Source organism: Hypanus sabinus, chromosome 25, assembly GCF_030144855.1.
Source record: "Hypanus sabinus isolate sHypSab1 chromosome 25, sHypSab1.hap1, whole genome shotgun sequence".
Taxonomy (NCBI): Eukaryota; Metazoa; Chordata; class Chondrichthyes; order Myliobatiformes; family Dasyatidae; genus Hypanus; species Hypanus sabinus.
Window position 1 is genome coordinate 48,456,651 of NC_082730.1, and position 20,905 is coordinate 48,477,555.

Consider the following 20,905-nt stretch of genomic DNA (forward strand, 5'->3'; position numbering starts at 1 on the left):
GAAAACTTAAAGCAGAATCATTTTTCTCATACAGCATATGGTAGACATGTTTTTACACATTAATGATGCCAGAAAGAATACTGTGCTCAAGAGAGCCATTGGCATGTATGAAGGTGCTTTAAGGGGACATTGGTAAGTATGAGTGTGCTTCAGGGATACGTTGAATTAAAAAGGCTGTGAAACATTGCATCAGAGGTTTTTAAGATATGTTTTGATAGATACATGAATGTGAAGAAGATGGAGGGATATGGACATTGTGTAGGTAAGAAGGATCAGTTTCTGTGGATTTTATTATTTACATTTTAAGCTGGTTCAGCGCAACATCTGAGATGCAATGGCGCTTGGGAGTCCTTGTGCAGAACACCCTAAAGGTTAACTTGTAGGCAAAGTCAATGGTGAGGAAGGCAAATGCAATGTTAGCATTCATTTTAAGGTCTAGAATACAAGAGCAGAGATGTGATGCTGAGGCATTGGACAGGGTACACCTTGAGTATTGTGGACAGTTTTGGGCTCCTCAAGAGAAGATGTGCTGATGTTGGAGAGAGTTCAGAAGAGGTTAAAAAAGATGATTCCAGGAATGAAAGGGTTATCGTATGAGGAACATTTGTGATAACTCTGAGTTTGTACTTGCTGGAATTTAGGAGGGGGGGATCTCACTGAAATGCCTACACACAGTAGATGTGGAAAGGATGTTTCCATTGGTGGGGGTCCAGGACAAGAGGGGCATCCATCTAAAACAGAGATGCAGAGAAATTTCTTTAGCCAGAGGGTGATGAATTTGTGGAATTTATTACCACAGACAGCTGTGGAGGCCAGGTAGTTGGGTGTATTTAAGGCACAGCTTGATCAGCTCTTGATTGGACATGGCATCAAAGGTTACAGGGAGAAGACCGGGGAGGGGGGAAAAAAGGATCAGCCATGATTGAATGGTGGAGAAGACTCAATGGGCCAAATGACCTAATTCTGCTCCTCTGTCTTATGGTCTAACACTGTGAGCCGAAGGGCCTGTTTCTGTGCAGTACTCTTATGTCCAATGTTCTGTGCACAGCCTAGCATCATTTTATGGTCATAGAACCAAGGTATATATGTTATCTTAAATATGTATATTTATTGTTTTTTATTATTAATTGTATTCTTTTGTTTGTTTTTGTGCTGCATAGGATCCAGAGTAACAAAGTAATAAACAAGGCGAGGACAGCAGCTGTATTTCATCAGGAGTTGATGTACCACAGAGAACATTCTGACCAGATGCACCACCATCTGGTATGGGCAGGCTATTGCACAGGATCAAAGTAAGTTGTGGACAGTTATAAAATTAGTCAGCTCCATCATGGGCACTAGCCTCCATCGTATCCAAGACATCTTCAATGAGTGGCATCTCAGAAAAACAGCTTCCATCATCAAGAACCCCCACCACCCAAGATATGCGTCCTTATTATTGTCACTGTCAGGAAGGAGGGTCAGAAGCCTGAAAGCACACACTCAGCGATTCAGGAACAGCTTCCTCCCCTTGGCCATTCGATTTCTCAATGAACATTGAACTTCTGAACACTAAATTACTATTTTATTTTTAGTTTTTTTTTGCGCAACTTACCTTAACTATGCATATATGCATAAACATGCACATACATACACACACACAGAAATAACATACAAATATATAAAGATTTGGGCACCCCTGCTCAAAATTGCTGTTACTGTGAATAGCAAAGCAGGTAAAAAAAAACCTGATTTCCAAAAGGCATAAAGTTAAAGATGACACATTTCTTTAATATTTTAAGCAAGATTACTTTTTTTTATTTCCATCTTTTACAGTCTCAAAACAAAAGGAAAAGGGCACGAAGCAAAAGTTTGGGCACCCTATATGGTCAGTACTTAGTAACACCCCCTTTGGCAAGTATCACAGCTTGTAAACGCTTTCTATAGTCAGCTAAGAGACTTTCAATTCTTGTTTGGGGGGTTTTCACCCATTCTTCTTTACAAACTGCTTCCAGTTCTGTGAGACTCTTGGGCCGCCTTGCATGCACTGCTCTTTTGAGGTCTATCCACAGATTTTCGATGATGTTCAGGTCGGGGCACTCTGAGGGCCATGGCAAAACCTTCAGCTTGCGCCTCGAGGTAGTCCACTGTGGATTTTGAGGAGTGCTTCGGGTCATTATCTTGTTATAGAAGCCATCCTCTTTTCATCTTCAGGTTTTTTTTAAACAGATGTTGTGATGTTTTGCTTCCAGAATTTGCTGGTATTTAATTGAATTAATTCTTCCCTCTACCAGTGAAACATTCCCTGTGCCACTGGCTGCAACACAAGCCCAAAACATGATTGATCTGCACCTTTTTGCTCCAAACATACCTTTGTTCATTGGAAAAAGCCAAAAAGTTATATTTTAACTTCATCAGTCCACAGGACTTTTTTTCCAAAATGCATCAGGCTTGTTTAGATGTTCCTTTGCAAACTTCTGACGCTGAATTTTGTGCTGAGGACGCAGGAAAGGTTTTCTTCTAATGACTCTTCCATGAAAGTCATATTTGTGCAGGTGTCGCTGCACAGTAGAACAGTGCACCACCACTCCAGAGGCTGCTAAACCTTCCTGCAGGTCTTTTGCAGTCAAACAGGGGTTTTGATTTGTCTTTCTAGCAATCCTACAAGCAGTTCTCTCAGAAAGTTTCCTTGGTCTTCCAGACCTCAATTTGATCTGCACCGTTCCTGTTAACTGCCATTTCCGAATGATGTTATGAACTGAGGAAACGGCTACCTGAAAACGCTTTGTTATCTTCTTTTAGCCTTCTCCTGCTTTGTGGGCATAATTTATTTTAATTTTCAGAGTGCTAGGCAGCTGCTTAGAGGAGCCCAAGGCTGCTGATTGTTGAGACAAGGTTTGAGGAGTCAGGGTATTTATAAAGCTTTGAAATTTGCATCACCTGGCCTTTTCTAACAATGACTGTGAACAAGCCATAGCCTTAACAAGCTAATTATGGGCTGAGACCTTGGTAAAAGTTATCTGAGAGCTCAAATCTCTTGGGGTGCCCAAACTTCTGCCTGGTACTCCATTCCTTTTTTTTCCCACTCTAAAATTGTACAAAACAAATACACTAAGCTTGCTTAAAATGTTGAAAAGAATGTTTCATCTTTAACTTTATGACTTTCGGAGATCAGTTCAACTTCTACTTAGTTAACTATTCATAGTAATAGAAATTTTGACCAGGGGTGCCCAAGCTTTTGCATTTCACTGTACATGCATTTCTACATACACAGTAAATGAATGCTAGCATTACATTTGCCTTCCTCACCACAGACTCAACCTTCAAATTAACCTTTAGGGAATCCTACACGAGGACTCCCAAGTCCCTTTGCAGCTCAGTGTGCTTTTAAATATTTTCTCTCATTAGAAAACAGTCAACCCTTTCATTCCTTCAACCAAGGTGCACAACCATACACTTCCTGACATTGTATTCCATCTGCCATTCCTTTGCCCATTCTCCTAATCTGTCCAAGTACTTCTGTAGCCTCTCTGCTCTTCAAAACTACCTGCCCGTCCACCTATCTTCATATCATTATTTGCTGATAACCAAAACTATGTAGTCAGTTTGCTGTGCAAGTATCCAAGATGAAATCCTAGGAATGTAGAAGACAATGGTGTGTTAATGTGTTAATGAAAGGTAGGTAAGAGATGTAGTCAGCTTTGAAACTTGCTATTTGCTATGCATGTACCCAATTTAGGAGAATGAAATATTAAGAATGTTAATGAAAGGTAGCTAAGAGATGTAGATTAGAACATGATTAAGTCACTGAGTATTAAGAATGTAAACTTGCTATTTGCTAGAGAATGAAATCTTAGGAATGTAAAAGACAATGGTGTGTTAATGAGAGGTAGCTAAGAGATGTAGATTAGAACTGTACCTGTGATATGTGTGAAATTGCTGTGAGATTGCTATAAAAAAATGCTGTGTCCAAAGATCGGTGGGCAATCAGCGACCAGCTCAATCACTGTTTCAGCTTTGAGTTGCAAATTAAAGTTTAACCCTTCTTGAAGAATCTTATGCGTCTCCTAATCATTTGTGGGGCACGAGAAACCACGACAAAATTGGCGATCGCGGCAGGACCGGAAAGAGACCCGCGGAAAGGAAACGGCAGATTGGGGATGCTCCCCAGTCCTCCAGGGACCCCCACAAGGCTAACAGAATAAAGGGTGTACCCAAACAAAAGGTAAGCGCTTTTTGCAACAATTTGGACTAAGAATTCTGTTGGCTTTGGGAAGGTCTTGGAGTCTCAGAAGTGTGGAACCACTGCCGAAGTGTCTCCACGGTCCAAAGAATCTGGCAGAATTGGGGGTTAACAGAGGAGGCTCAGAGGATTGATCAAGAACACTGCAGTGAAGGTAAGTACAAATAAGTTAATAAGAAGTTAAGTTAAGAAAAAGTCCATGTGGTGTTGGTAAATCCCTGTGGGTACCGCTTCGTATGAAACGAAGGGCTGAACGGGCAGGGAAAGGAAAATAGAGAAAATACTCGTGGATACAGCCTTAAGAGATAAGGGTCTGAATAGACGAGGTGCAAAGAGCAAGTTCTGTGGGTACCGCTCTGAATAGAGGTCTGTACGGGCAGGACAGAATAGGAAACAAGGACAGTCCAATATCTAGTTTAAAGTGCAGGTAGATAGACGATAGACTAGGCATAGAATTAGAGTAAATAATATTATCCAGTAAACGAACTGTGAATCTCTGAAATACCTTAAAAAGGGAGAATAACATGACAGGTAAAGGAATGGCAGTAGAGATTCTGAGCAAAAAATTCCCGATAAATAAATATGAGATCACAAAAACTTCAGAAAAATGGGAAAAAAGAACCAAAAACCTGGTCACAAAGTGGCCAAGAGAAGGAACGTTTGATGTAAGTTTGTGCGAAGAAATGGAGGGACTAATTAAAAATTACAAACCAAAAGATAAATCTAAGAAAAGAGGGCAAAAAAAGAGAACGAGAAATGGAAGTGCTAAAACTCTTCAGAACGGAGGGAGAAAGGCCGAGGAGGACAGGTAGAATATTGATTACAAGCGAGGAAGACACTAAGGTGCTGGAGAAACAGCCTGTTAGAGAGAGAGGAGGGTATGGTGAGAAGCTGGCTTCGGCTCCGTACCCAGATGCGAAAGAAACAGAAAAGCCCCCTCCCTATAATGAGGAAGGAACCCCTAAGCAGTGCCCCCTGCTGATGGGGACAGTAAACATGCAGGGAGAAGTACAAGTTTGGGATAATGAGGAGGAGAAAAAACAATACGAGAAGGAAAAAGCGGCGATATGGAAGGAGATACAGGCAGAAAGGATAAAGGTGGAACAGGTACAGAGAGAAATGGAAGAAGGGATTGAACGGATGAAACATAAGAGACAGGCACAGGAAAAGCAAAGCAGCCGATAGCATACTACAGTTCAAAACTAGATGAGGTGGCTCAGGGGTATCCACCCTGTTATCAGGGATTGGCGGCGCTGTATTATGCATATGAAAAGGCATCATCTGTAACCCTGGGCTATCCTGTGACTCTGTACACACACCACAAAGTAGCAGAATTGCTGGAAAGAGGGAAATTTATGTTGACGCCAGCCAGGATAGCAGCGTATCAGATGCTATTGACATTTCCTGACATAACTATACAGAGATGCACTACCAGTAATATAGCCGATTTTGTCCCTTTGGGCTATGAAGGAGAACCCCATGATTGTGTAGGTAAGATGATGTCATTTGCCAAACTGAGAGCAGATTTACGGTCAGAAACACTAGAGGATGCAGATAAAAAGGTTCTGTTCGTAGATGGCTCTTGTTATAGGGACTATGATGGAAATCATGCAGGGTTCTCAGTAATGCAGCAGGATCAGTCGAGCTATATGATTATTCAGATGGAATCCTGTCCCCAACTGTGTTCCGCCCAACTAGCGGAAATCAAAGCCCTGACAGCTGCATGTGAAATGATGGAAGGTGAGAAAGTAGACATCTATACTGATTCGGCATATGCCCATGGAGTATGCCATTTGTTCAGGGCAGTGTGGAAGCAGAGAGGTTTTAAAAAAAGTAGTGGAGATCCCATACAACATTGTCAGCAAATTCTAAACTTAATAAAAGCCATAATGAAACCTAAAGCATTGGCTATAGTAAAATGCCAGGCACATAAAAAGGGAAATGATGTAATAACAAAGGGAAATCAAGCTGCGGACGAGGCAGCCAGAAAGGCGTCTGGATGTACATCAGCTGTCACTGCCCCCCAGGTAAGCCCAACTCCAGAACCTGAGGTAGAGGACCTAATTGAAATACAAGGTACGGCAACTTTGGCAGAACAGACAATGTGGAGAAAAAGGGGGGCCAAGCAGAACCTGGAAGGCTTGTGGAGCATGGAAGGCAGTTTTTTGGTAGCGCCCACCCCTCTACTGACGATTCTGATTTCAGAAGCGCATGGGATTGACCATTGTGCGGGGGGGGGGGGGGGTAGTGATAAAGAAAATAAAGAAGGATGGTTTTTGGTCAGCTTAGTTACAGGCTTCAGTGGACTTTGTCTTGTCACAGTGCGAGGTATGCGCACAGAATAATGTTCGGAAAGGAATTACAACCCCAATAGGTCACATTCCTGTACCTGAAGGACCATTTAAACATCTAGTGATCGATTACGTAGATATGATAAAGACAGTGAGAGGGAAAAGATACATGCTGGTAGTAATTGATCGATTTAGCAGATGGGTGGAGGCGGTACCTTCAAGAGATCAAGGGGCAAAGACAGTGGTAAATTTTCTGACAAATGAAGTGATCCCAAGGTTTGGAATACCTACAGAAGTTAGCTCAGACAATGGTTCGGCTTTTATCTAGAAAGTGGTCAAATTGGTAATACAAGCGCTGAGGATAAAGCAAAGATCTGGATCAGTCGCAGGGCATGGTAGAGAGAATTAATGGAACCCTGAAAGCATTGGACTGGCTGTTGGCAGAAAAAGGAGGAGCTTGTGTGATGTTTGGAGAGAAGTGCTGTACTTTTATACCAAATAACACTGGTCCAGAAGGATCGTTTACTAAGGCAATTTATAAGTTGAAAAGTCTAAGAAAGGAAGTTAAACAGAATGCAGGGTCTGGACATCAGTTATTTGACTGGTTAGAAAGTAGACTCAGAGGATGGGGAGCATGGCTGACTAAAATGACAATAACTGTCAGTATTGTATTGTTGAGCTGTGCGCTGGTGCTGTGCTGTTTTCTTCCTTGTCTCAAATCTCTTGCAGTGCATGCTGCAACCAAACAATTTCCAATGCTCGTGGCAATTACTGAAGCAAGCTCAGTGAAGAAACACCGAAAATGTATCATTACAGCCTACAACACCTGCAATATGAACAAGAGCAAAACGACAGTGTGGGAGTAGATTGTAAGGGCTTCTGAGTATTCTTCCCTGTCTCAGGTACAGAGGGACAGGTTTTTGGCTCAGCGGCCCAGGGTAACAGGGAGAGAATACTTTGAGATCTTGGCGCAGAAAATTATAGTTTAACCCGAGATTTGAGAATAAATGCTTGAGTTTATTGGGGCTTTTGTGCGCGAACCCTTAGTCTTCTTTCTCTGTCTGAGACCCTCTGGGTCTCAAAGGGGGGATATATTGGAGTATAAAAGTTGTATTATTTGCTGTGTAACCAAAACTATGCAGTCAGTTTGCTGTGCATGTATCCAAGATGAAATCCTAGGAATGTAGAAGACAATGGTGTGTTAATGTGTTAAAGGTAGCTAAGAGATGTAGTCAGCTTTGAAACTTGCTATTTGCTATGCATGTACCCAATTTAGCAGGAGAATGAAATATTAAGAATGTTAATGAAAGGTAGCTAAGAGATTAGAACATGATTAAGTCACGAAGAATTAAGAATGTAAACTTGCTATTTGCCAGAGAATGAAATCTTAGGAATGTAAAAGACAATGGTGTGTTAATGAGAGGTAGCTAAGAGATGTAGATTAGAACTGTACGTGTGGTACATGTGAAACTGGACCAGGATATTGCTATAAAAAAATGCTGTGTCCAAAGATCGATGGGCAATCAGCGACTAGCTCAATGACTGTCTCAGCTTTGATTTGCAAATTAAAGTTTAACCCTTCTTGAAGAATCTTATGCGTCTCCTAATCATTTGTGGGGCACGAGACCCATCCACCTATCTTCATATCATCTACAAACTTTGTTGCATGGACTCAACTCCATCATCCAAATCATTGACGCATAACATAAAAAGAATCAGTCCCGACACAGTTCCCTGTGGAACACCATTCATCTCTGGCAGCCAGCCAGGAAAGAAAGGTTCTCTTGATTTCCACTCTTTGCTTGCCTCCTTCCAATCAGCCACTGCTTTATCCATGCTAGAATCTCTCCTGCAATACCATGGGCCCTTCGCTTGCTAAGCAGCCTCGTGTGTCACCTTGTCAAATGCCTTCTGAAAGTCCAAGTGCACAACATCCACTAATTCCTGCTTTGTCTGTTCTGCTTGTTCGTTCTTCAAAAAATTCCAATAGATTTGTCAGGCAAGATTTCAAGAGGAAACCATGCTGACTACTCCCTATCTTATCATGTACCTTTTAGTACCCCGAGACCTCATCCTTAATAATCATATAACCATATAACAATTACAGCATGGAAACAGGCCATCTCAGCCCTTCTAGTCCATGCCGAACGCTTACTCCCACCTAGTCCCATCAACCTGCACTCGGCCCATAACCCTCCTTTCCTGTCCACATACCATCCAATTTTTTTTTAATGACAAAATCGAACCTGCCTCTACCACTTCTACCGGAAGCTCGTTCCACACAGCTACCACCCTCTGAGTAAAGAAGTTCCACCCTCGCGTTACCCCTAAACTTTTGCCCCATAACTCTCAACTCACGTCCTCTTGTTTGAATCTCCCCTACTCTCAATGGAAAAAGCCTATCCACGTCAACTCTATCTATCCCCCTCATAATTTTAAATACTTCTATCAAGACCCCCCTCAACTTTCTATGCTCTGTTACGAAATCCCGTAACTGGATCACTTACCAGCAAAGATAGAGAGGTCCGCTGAAGTCTGATGGTACTATTTTTAAAAGCATTTATTGATAAAAGGGCACAAGAATAAGATTAATGCAAACATACAGATAATATACATCGTCAATACTAAATCTAAAGCGCGGGTATAATAACAACAACCAATAAGAAATAGCTCTATCATTGTCTAGCGGATAATGTATTGTCCGATGGAAAGATAACAGTCATTGTTAGTTCGTTCAAGCTGCAGCGTTTTTGGGTTTAAGAGCGAGGCGGTTTAAACTTGCCCAGGTCTTTTATGATGTCAATCCGTTGAGTCAGGGGAGTGGGTTCCCCGTTGTTAGCTAAAAGCCGTTTTCCGTGGTTCCAGCCACCAATTCCAGCAACGGAACTGAACGCACGTGGCCTCCTTCAGATGACATCCTGTTACGTGGTCACTTAACATTTCTTCTGGTGCGTCTCAGGGACTGTTCCTACAGACCCTCTTTTATCCTGACTCGCAGGGTCGTAGATGTCAATCAGGTTGGGGGTGTGCACTCTCTCCCTCAACCAGCCCACTTGCCTGAGGGCGTTCACGTAGCATAGTATCTCAATCCACAAATTGGTCTCCAAGAGACAATGGCCATGTCACAAAGGAGATTCTCACAAAGGAGGGGGCTACGGACGTAACAGCTCCAAATAAAGACCTAACTTGTTCAGCCTTTCTCTGTAACTTAAGTGCTGAAACCCAGGTAACATTCTAGTAAATCTTCTCTGTACTCTACTTTGTCAACATCTTTCCTATAATTCGGTGACCAGAACTATACACAATACTCCAAATTTGGCCTCACCAATGCCTTGTACAATTTTAACATTACATCCCAACTCCTATATTCAATGCTCTGATTTATAAAGGCAGGCATACCAAAAGCTTTCTTCACCACCCTATCCACATGAGATTCCACCTTCAGGGAACTATGCACCATTATTCCTAGATCACTCTGTTCTACTGCATTCCTCAATGCCCTACCATTTACCATGTATATCCTATTTTGATAAGTCCTACCAAAATGTAGCACCTCACACTTATCAGCATTAAACTCCATCTGCCATTTTTCAGCCCACTCTTCTAACTGGCCTAAATCTCTCTGCAAGCTTTGAAAACCTACTTCATTATCCACAACGCCACCTATCTTAGTATCATCTGCATACTTACTAATCATCCAGATCATTAATGTATATGACAAACAACATCGGACCCAGTACAGATCCCTTAGGCACACCACTAGTCACCTCCTGACAAACAGTTATCCACCACTACTCTCTGGCAGCTCCCATCCAGCCACTGTTGAATCCATTTTACTACTTCAGTATTAATACCTGACGATTGAACCTTCCTAACTAACCTTCCGTGTGGAACTTTGTCAAAGGCCTTACTGAAGTCCATATAGACAACATCCACTGCTTTACCTTCGTCAACTTTCCTGGTAACCTCTTCAAAAAATTCAGTAGAATTTGTCAAACATGACCTTCCATGCACAAATCCATGTTGACTTTTCCTAATCAGACCGTCTATAATTATATACACCATCTCTAAGAATACTTTCCATTAATTTACCCACCGCTGACGTCAAACATCTTCCCAACCACTGAGGTCAGATTAACTGGCTATAGTTTCCTTTCTTCTGCCTCTCTCTCTCTCCCTTCTTGAAGAGTGGAATGACATTTGCAATTTTCCAGTCTGCCAGAACCATTCCAGAATCTATTGATTCTTGAAAGATAATTACTAATGCCTTCATGATCTCTTCAGCCTTCTCTTTCAGAACTCTGATAAAGGTGCCTTATCTTCAGACCTTTCAGTTTCTCTTCTCTCTAGTAATGGTAATTTCACACACTTCATGCCCCCTGACACCCGGAACTTCCACCATCTTCCACAGTGAAGACTGATGCAAAATGCTTATTCAGTTCATCCACCATTTCCTTGTCCCCAATTACTACCTCTCCAGCATCCTTTTCCAACAGTCCATTAACCAAACTCACAGCATTTAGACTTTATGCATCTGAAGAAACTTTTGGCATCCTCTGTTATTGGCTAGCTTACTTGCGTATTCCATCTTTTCTTCTTAATGACTTTTTAAAATTTGTCTTCTGGTGATTTTTAAAAGCTTCCCAATCTTCTACCTTTTCACTGATCTTTATTATATACCCTCTCTTTGACTTTTATGTTGGCCTTGACTTTTATGTTGGCCTTGACTTCTCCGGTTAGTCACACTTGTGTTATCTTTCCTTTATAATTCTACTTCCTCTTTGGGATGTATACATCCTGTATCTTCCAAATTGCTTCCAGAAATTTGAGCTCTGCCATCATCCCTACCAGTTTTATTTTGCAATCAATTCTAGCAAAATCCTCTCATGCCTCTAATTCCCTCTACATTGTAATACTGATAACATCAGGAGGATACTCAGATAATAAACTCCTCCTTGCCAATACGAGCAGTATTTATGTCCTATTAAATTTTTCTCATGTATAGTTTGCTGTGCTGGGCAGAATAACTATCACTGTTCACAGATGGTGCCTGACTTGCTCAGTTTTTGCTGCATTCCCATACTTCTACCTCAGTTTTTCTTATCCTTTATGTATGGACAAGTCTACCTTCCCATTAACAACGCATTACACAGACGGACAAGCTTAAGATGCAGATAAACAAGTCCCTGAAGCAAATTCAGATATTCAATTTTCTCTACATGTACTGTCCAGATCAAATCCAAATGAACGGTCTCAACCTCAGATGCTGACTGTCCATTTCCTGCCAGAGATGCTGCCGGTCTCACTGAGTTTCTGCAGCATCTTGTTTGCTGTTCCAGATTCCAACATCTGCAGTCTCTTCTGTCTACATATCCCTACCCCACCTTCTTCCTTTTCTGAACTTTATCTCACTTTTCTCAGTTCTGACATAGACCCAAACCATTGACTGTGTCTCTTTCCACATATGTTGCCCGACCTGCTGAGTTCCCCCCCCCCAAGTAATTTCTTTGTCATGCATCTGAAATTTTCTGCTGAATCTTATGAATTCAATACAATTACAAACTGATTTCCCTCCTTGCAGGCACAGGCCAACATTATGACATTTCTGAAATAAACTAACCAAATCACAGACTCAGATCTCCACTATTTAATAAATTGCAGTCCAGTACAGGTGGCCCCCATTTTCAAACGTTCGTTTTACGACACCTCTCTGTTACAAAAGACCTACATTAATTACCTGTTTTCACTAATAGAAGGTCTTTTCACTGTTACGAAAAAAGGCAGTACGCACCTCAAGCAGCCAGGCTTCTCCCCCGGAACTGCATTCTTGCAGCCATGCTTAAACACATGCCTGTGACCATATGTGCTTTATCTCGACTTATTTTGTGCATCTGTTAGCAAGATGAGTTCTAAGGTATCAGAAAAGCCAAAAAGAGCTCGTAAGGGTGTTACACTGAGCATAAAACTGGACGTAATTAAGCGTTTCGATCATGGTGAACGAAGTAAGGACACTGCCAGCACATTGAACTTGCCTGTGTGCAGCTTTCGCACTATTTATACACAGAGAGAAAGAATCCGATGTTACTGTTGGCTCTGCTCATAGCAAAGTGGTCTCTCTTAGTCAGCATCCAATAATGGATAAAATAGAAGTTCTATTGCTTGAGTGGATTGATGGTTGTACAAAGCGTGGTGTTCCATTAAGTTATCTTATACTTGAGAAATCAGTCAGTCTTTTTAATAAGTTGAAACAGAAAGCACTGGATGATGGTGATGGAAGTGTTGCAAAAGTGGCATTTAAAGGTAGTCATGGGTGGTTTGATCAGTTTCTGAGGCGAGGGCAGCTTCATAGCTTAACATTTACTGGAGAGAATGCTTCGGTTGATACTGAAACCACCAAAAACTTCCCAGCAGAACTGAAGAAAATAATTACAGAAGGTGGTTATTCATATAAGCAAGTGTTTTAACTGTGACGAAACTGCAATTTGCCAAGCAAGACATTTATTTCGATAGAAGAAAAGCAGGCTAAGGGACACAAGGCATCGAAGGACAGGTTTACCCTAATGCCTATTATTAACACCACTGGTGATGCTGTCCTTAAGCCTCTACTGGTATACCATTCAGAAAATCCGAGGGCACTTAAAGGCGTTGATAAGAAAACACTTCACGTTGTCTTCCGTTCACGTCCAAGTGGTTGGAATACCCAAGTGCGCTTTTCTGAGTACATGAGCGGATACATTTGTCCTTTTGTTGAAAAATACTGTACAGAAAATAACCTCGATAATAGGTGTCTTGTGATTGTCGATAATTGTGCTGATTATCCACCTGGCATTACTGAGTACGGCGGTAACATTTGTGTTGCGTTCTTACTGCCAAATACGACATTGTTGCTGCAGCCATGTGACCAAGGCCTAACAGCCACAATTAAGGCTTACTATACGCAAAATGTGATGCATTTTATTGTTAGTGCCACTGACAGAGAGGGCAAGTCCGAAGCACCTTTGCGAGATCTGGTAAGAGTGCAATATAAAACTGGCAATCGCCAACATTGGAGATGCTCTTGATAGACTAACAGTCTCAATGAGAAATGGCATTTGGAGGAAACTATGTCCTGAAGCTGTGAATGATTTTAAAGGCTTCGAACCATCAACAATAAATATGGCAATAGTGAGTTTTGCTAAGGAGGCTGGCTTTGTGGAAGTTGATGATGATGATGTTGAAGAGGTTTTGGCATCCCATGACCAAGAACTGACAGATGAAGAACTGAAGCAATTGCAAGAGGAAAAGATAACAATCAAAACTGAACACAGTAGCGAAAGTGAAGTCGTCCAGGAACTGAACGTGAAGCAATTGCGTGAAATTTTCACTGCAATTGACAATGCTGCAATGACTGCAGAAAAGTACGACTTTAATTTTGAAAGAGCACGTAGGTTTAGGGCAGGTTTGCAGAATGGTTTGAGAGCTTACGAAGAGTGCTTAAACTGGATGTTAGAAACATGCGCGAGGCTAAGCAGTCAAGCACACTGTCGTTTTTCAAACCTTCCACATCAGCCGACGAACCTCAACCTTCAGGCAGGCATATACAGAAGACATTAGTGACCTGCCTGCCCTGATGGAAACAGACGACGATGACATGACACCCCAGTCTCCTATACCTCCCACCACCCCAACCTCCGACGACTCAGCCTAACACACCATTATCAGTGTGCTCACTCTCTGCCTGATTCCGGTAAGTGAAACTAAACTGTACGTACATTATTTCTACTTTATATAGGCTGTGTATTTTTATGTATATTTGGTATGATTTGGCAGCTTCATAGTTAAAGATTACTGGAGAGAGTGCTTCCACTGAGACTGCTTCCACTACATAGTGAGATTTTCACTATGCTAAACAGAGCTGCAATGATTACAGAAAAGTATTTCTACTTTATATAGGCCATGTATTTATCGTATCATTCCTGCTTTTACTATTTGTTACTGTTACTTGACATGATTTTGTCAGTTACTTTTTGGGTCTGGGAATGCTCACAAATATTTCCCATATTAATAAACGGTAATTGCTTGATCACTTTACGACGTTGCGGCTTACGAACCGTTTCATAGGAACGCTCTACCTTCGGATAGCGGGAGAAATCTATATTTAATAAACTGTAGTCTCCAAAAAGGTAAGTGAGAATGTGATGCACAATTAATACCTGAAACACTCCACATAGAAGTATTTAAGGCATGGCACCTGAATCCAAAACATTTCCTTTTAGTGGAGACTGTTAATGAAAAAAAGACTTAACAACAAATCTCTTATTGTCATCAATCACCTGTGATGTCAAAAAAAATACAGTATGGGACAACACAACGTACAGTTGCAAAAAAGTATGTGCATCCTTGTTTTTAATAACTTGTCGAGCTTCCTTTAGCAGCAATAACCTCCATCAAATGTTTCCTGTGGCTGCTGATCAGACTTCCAAAATGGCAAGGAGCAATTTTAGACCATTCCTGCATGCAGAACTGCTCCAGTTCATGCCACAGCATCTCGGTTGGGTTGAGGTCTGGACTGGACTTAACCATTCCAGAACACAAATTTTCTTCTTTTTAAACCATTCTGTTGTTGATTTACTCATGTTTTGGATCATTGTCTTGTTGCATCATCCAACTTCTATTAAGCTTCAGGTGACAAACCACTACCCTGACATTCTCCTGTCAAATGTCTTCATACAACTTTGAATTTACTGTTCCCTCAATGCTTCCAAGCTGTCCAGGCCCTGAGGCAGCAAAGCAGCCCTAAACTATGATGCTCCTTCCATAGACTTCACAATTGGGATGCGGTTTTGGTGTTGGTGTGCAGTGCCCTTTTTCCTCCAAACATAGCTGTCATGTATTTCTGCCAAAATGTTCAACTTTTGTCTCATCTGTCCACAGAACTTTGTCCCAGAAGCATTGTCGTAACATCCAGATGGATTTCTGCAAACTTGAGACGTGCAATGTTCATTTTGGAGAGCAATGGTTTCTTCCTTCCCTGAACACCATTCTTGTTCAGTGTTTCTCTTATAGTAGACACGAACAGAGATTTCAGCAAGTTCTAGATATTTCTGCAGGTCTTTTGCTGTTACCAAGGATCCTTATTCACTTCCTTCAGCATTGCACGTCGTGCTCTTGGTGTGATCTTTGCAGGATGCCCACTGCTAGGGAGAGAAGCAACAGTACTGAATTTCCTCCATTTGTGGACAATTTCCCGTACAGTGGACTAATGAACACTCAGGTCCTTAGAAATGCTTTTGTAGCCTTTTCCAGTTTCATGCATCTCTGCCATTCTTCTTTTAAGGTCCTCCAAAAGTTGAAATGATCGAGGCATGGTGCACGTAAACAAGTTTTTTTTAAAAGAACAGGCTCTGTCAGTAACCTGACTTTGTGCCTTTACAAATGCTACATCCCACACCTCCAATCTCATCTCATGGAACATCTGACTCCAAATAGCTTTTGTAGAAGGCATCACCCCAAAGTTTCTCATACTTTTTTGAACCTGGACTGCTAATGTTTAAATGTATTCACAAGTAGTACAACTTTTTGTATGTTATTAGATTAGGCAGATTGTGTTTGTCTATTATTGTGACTTTGATGAAGATCGGACCACATTTTATGAGTAACCAATGCAGAAAACCAGATAAATGCAAATAGTTCACAAACTTTTTCTAGCAAGTATACAACTGAGTATATTGTGACTGCAGCTGCATAAAATTACGTGGGAATATTTAACAGTTTTAGAGTAAGCAAAAGCATTTCTTGCAGCAATCACAGTGTTTCTCATAACAGGAGTTTAATGATTGGTGTTTTAGTTTGTGCTAGAACAAACTACTTTCAATAGCTTATTGTCTTATGTTTGTATCCGAATACTTGTAAGATAAATCCAATGTTGTAATTTTCAAGTAGTCTTCTTTATTTTGCTCTGTTTACATGTATAATATTCTGTAATCTTATCCATCAATTCTTCACCTCTTACCCAAAAGACTTCAATAAGAAAATCACAATGTAAAATAAACAAAAAATATTAATGAAAAGCAGTGGATTGGTAGGATTGGTTACGACTTGCACAACATTCTATATGGTAAACATATGTAAGTTTATAAGTCTGTATATTTTAGACCATAAGACGAGCAGAATTGGGCCATTCAACCCATTCAGTCTGCTCTGCAACAATGTTCTACAGTATCTAAACTAAATAATTACCTGTATTCTGTATCCTCCATGTTTTGGTGAACTGAGTGTCAGGTGGTACTGATTCCCCTTCTCCTATTGTGACATCTTCTACAAATGACATAGAAGGTGCATTTATATTTGGACTCTCAAAGTCGTAGTAAGCACCAATGGCAGCTTGCAAATTCCTGAAACAGAAAACATTTCAATTATATGAAAAAAAATTGAGGGAATAAATATACCCAAAGACATGCATGTAGGTAATTCCCTGAAAGATATATTCAAAAGCATCACAAAAATGCAAGCTAAAGGCAGAATTTTAAAGACCAATTAGTTAAAGACCAATTAACACCTAAATAGTAGAATAGTAAACAAACCTGTTGATAACTATTTATATATGGCACTTAACATGAAAACACAAAACAGTTAACAATGAGTAGGTGATTTTCTTTTGAAAGTTAGCATTGGTGACTGAAAATTTGATGAGTAATGATTAAATAAATAATGACAAACAAGAGATGGTACTGAAGCAAACAAGAAAACAGGATTTGAGGTGTTAAGCACAACTATATTTTCTTGTAACACAAAAAGATGAGATGTACAGCTTAACACTTGACTGGGAGCTGGCTTTTTATCCCTTCCATCCATTCAACCACAGATGATCTTCCATTTCAGTTGCTTGCCTTGGACAATCTTCATACCACTAAACAAACACGTCACTCTTCAACTTTCTAAACATGGGAATATTACACATGAACCCAAAGGGACCGATATCCTTACAAGTAGGTTTGCAAGAACTGTTCCGGGGTTTTAAACTAATTTGACGGGGATGGGAATTGGAGTGATAGGGTAGCAGAGGCAGTGTGTAGTGAGACAGCTAGCAAAGACAGACTGATGATGGAGCATAATTGTAGTTAACAAGATGAGCTGCAATGTGGGGGGGGAGTGGGGGGGAGAGGGGAAGACAGGAAAATACAAAGTGGGGTGAAGAGATGAATATCCATGGGTGGGGAAGAGACAAAATCCAAGGGGGGGGGGGAGGGAGACAAAATCCAAGGGGGGGGGGGAGAGACAGACAAAGTCCAAGGGGGGGGAGGGAGACAAAATCCAAGGGGGGGGAAAGACAGACAGTCCAAGGGGGGGAGGGAGACAAAATCCAAAGGGGGGGGACGGAGACAAAATCCAAGGAGGGAGAGACAAAATCCAAAGGGGGGGAGAGACAAAATCCAAAGGGGGGGGGAAGAGAGACAAAATCCAAAGGGGGGGGAAGAGAGACAAAATCCAAAGGGGGGGGAAGAGAGACAAAATCCAAAGGGGGGGGGGAAGAGAGACAAAATCCAAAGGGGGGGGAAGAGAGACAAAATACAAAGGGGGGGGGAGAGACAAAATACAAAGGGGGGGAAGGAGAGACAAAATCCAAAGGGGGGGAAGGAGAGACAAAATCCAAAGGGGGGGGAGGAGAGACAAAATACAAAGGGGGGGGGAGAGAGACAAAATCCAAAGGGGGGGGAAACAAAATCCAAAGGGGGGGGAAGAGAGACAAAATCCAAAGGGGGGGGAAGAGAGACAAAATCCAAAGGGGGGGGAAGAGAGACAAAATCCAAAGGGGGGGGAGAGAGACAAAATCCAAAGGGGGGGGGAGAGAGACAAAATCCAAAGGGGGGGGAGAGAGACAAAATCCAAAGGGGGTTGAATACAGGACCGATGCTATTATATTTGAATGCATACAGTAGACAAAATAAGGTTTGTGAACTTGTTGCACAGTTACAGATTGGCATGTGTGATGTGGGCATCACAGAGTTGTGGCTGAAAAAAAATATAGTTGGAGTTTTACATCTAAGGATACACATATCAAAAGGACAGGTAGGTAGACAGAGGGATAAGATGGCTCTGTTGATAAAAAAAAATTAATTCAAATTCTTATCAAGTGACATCAGAGCAGAAGGTGTAGAATCATTGTGGGTTGGGCTAAGAAACTGCAAAGGTGAAAAGACCCTGATGGGTGTTATACACAGACCTTCAAACAGTGGCAAAATTGTGGTTTACAAATTACGATGGGAGATAGAAAATGCATGTCAAAATAGTAATATTACAATAGTCACAGGAGATTTCAATGTGTAGATAGATTGGGAAAATCAGGTTGGAGCTGGATTCCAAGAGGGGGAATTTGTAGAACACCTTTGAGGTGGCTTTTTAAGAGCAGCTTGTGGTTGAGCCTACTAGAGTGTTAGCTATTCTGGACTGTATGTTGTACAAAGAACAGGAATTGATCAGAGAGCTTAAGGTAAAGGAGCCCTTCGCAGACAGTGATCGTGTCATGATAGAATTCCCCTGCAAATTGAGAAAAGGAAGCTGAAGTCAGATGAATCAGTTATTACACTGTAGTAAAGGGAATTACGGAGACAAGTTGGACATAATTGACTGGAAGAAAACACCACCAGGGAAACAGCAGAGCAACGATGGCTAGAACTTTTGAAAGCAATTCGGATGGTACAGGATCACTACATCCCAAAGTAGTCGTATTCCAAAAGCAGGATGATGCAACAGTGGCTGACAAGGAAAGTCAAAGCCAATATAAAAGCAAAAGAGGTGAAATACAAGAGCATAAATTAGTGGGAAATGAGAAGTTTGGGAAGTGAGAATGGAATATGAAAGCAGATACCAAAAGTTTCTTCCGATATATAAAGAGGCAAGATTAGATGCTGGAACGTGGAAAAATGATGGAAAGGTAGTAATGGGGGACAAGGAAATGATAACAAACTGAGTAAGTATTATGCATCAGTCTTCACAGTGATAGACACCAGCAATATGCTGGAGTGTACAGATGTCAGGGAGCAGAAGTGAATGAAGTTGCCGTTATGAGGGAGAAGGTGCTTGAGAAACTGAAAGGTCTGAAGGTCGATAAGTCAACTGGACCAGATGGCCTGCACCCCAGGGTTCTGAAGGAAGCATCTGAATAGATCGTTGAGGTATTAGTCATGTTCTTTCAAGAATCAAAGGATTTTGGCATGGTTCCGGAGGAATGGAAAATTACAATTATCGTTCCATTCTTCAAGAAGGGAGACCCAGAAGAAATTATTTGCCAGTTTAGTCTGAGTTCAGTGGTTTGGGAATTGCTTGTTAAGGATGTGGGTTTGGTGTACTTGGAGGTATATGACAAAATAAGCCAAAGTCACTATGGTTTCCTCAAGGGAAAATCTTGCCTGACAAATCTGTTGGAATTCTTTGAAGAAATAACAAGTAGGATAGACAAAGGAGAATTGGCGGATGTTGTGTACTTGGATTGTCAGAAGGCATTTGAAAAGGTGCAATACATGAGGCTGCTCAACACTTTAAGAGCCCATGGTATTACAGGAAAGATACTAGAATGGATAAAGCATTGGGTGATTGGCAGCAGGCAAAGAGTGGGAATTGACAGCCTTTTCTGGTTGGCTGCTGTGACTTGTGGTGTTCCACAGGGATGTGTGTTGGGACCGTTTCTTTTTACAGGTATATGAAATGTCAATGATTTGGATGAAGGAATTGATGGCTTTGTGGCCAGGTTTGCTGATGATACAAAGATAAGTGGAGAGGAAGGTAGTGTTGAGGAAGCAGAGAGGCTGAAGGAGGACTTAGACACATGAGGAAGATGTGCAAAGAAGTGGCAGATGGAATACAGTGTCAGGAAGTGCATGGTCATCCATTTTGGTACAAGAAATAAAGGGTAAACTATTTTCTAAATAGAGAGAAAATTCAAAAAATCTGAGGTGCAACGGGACTTGGGAGACCTTGTGCAGGATTCCCTGAAGGTTAATTTGCAGGTTGAGTTGGTGGTCAGGAAGACAAATGCAATGTCAGCATTTATTTAAAGAGGATTAGAAGTTAAAGGATGTAATCTTCAGGCTTTATAAGGGATTGGTGAGACCTCATTTGGAGTATTGCGAGCAATTTTGGATCTCTTATCTAAAAATGGATGTGCTTATATTGGAGAGGGTTCCAATATTGCTAGTCCAGGATTTCGTATGCTGTGTTGTATGATTGCTGTTTAGTATTGATTACGCTGATTATTTGTGCATTTAAACCAGTGTTGAACTGGTGTTTGGGGAAAGTGAGCTGAGGCATAATTAAGGTACTTTACTAAGCATGCCATGGGGATTAAGGTTTGGTGCAATTCAAAGAGATTATCCAGAAGTAATGCTTAAGTACTGAGCGGGGTGGATATTCCAAT

General features: G+C 41.3%; 1 protein-coding gene across 2 annotated transcripts in view; it reads right to left on the bottom strand.

Annotated features, from left to right (window-relative positions):
* ilrun (inflammation and lipid regulator with UBA-like and NBR1-like domains) overlaps positions 1 to 20,905 on the bottom strand; it is a 103,515-nt gene that overhangs the window by 38,576 nt on the left and 44,034 nt on the right. For both annotated transcript variants that reach the window (XM_059950553.1, XM_059950554.1), the window contains exon 2: positions 16,732 to 16,886. In XM_059950553.1, coding sequence (XP_059806536.1) covers positions 16,732 to 16,886 — 155 coding nt within the window. The remainder of the gene's footprint in view (positions 1 to 16,731; positions 16,887 to 20,905) is intronic.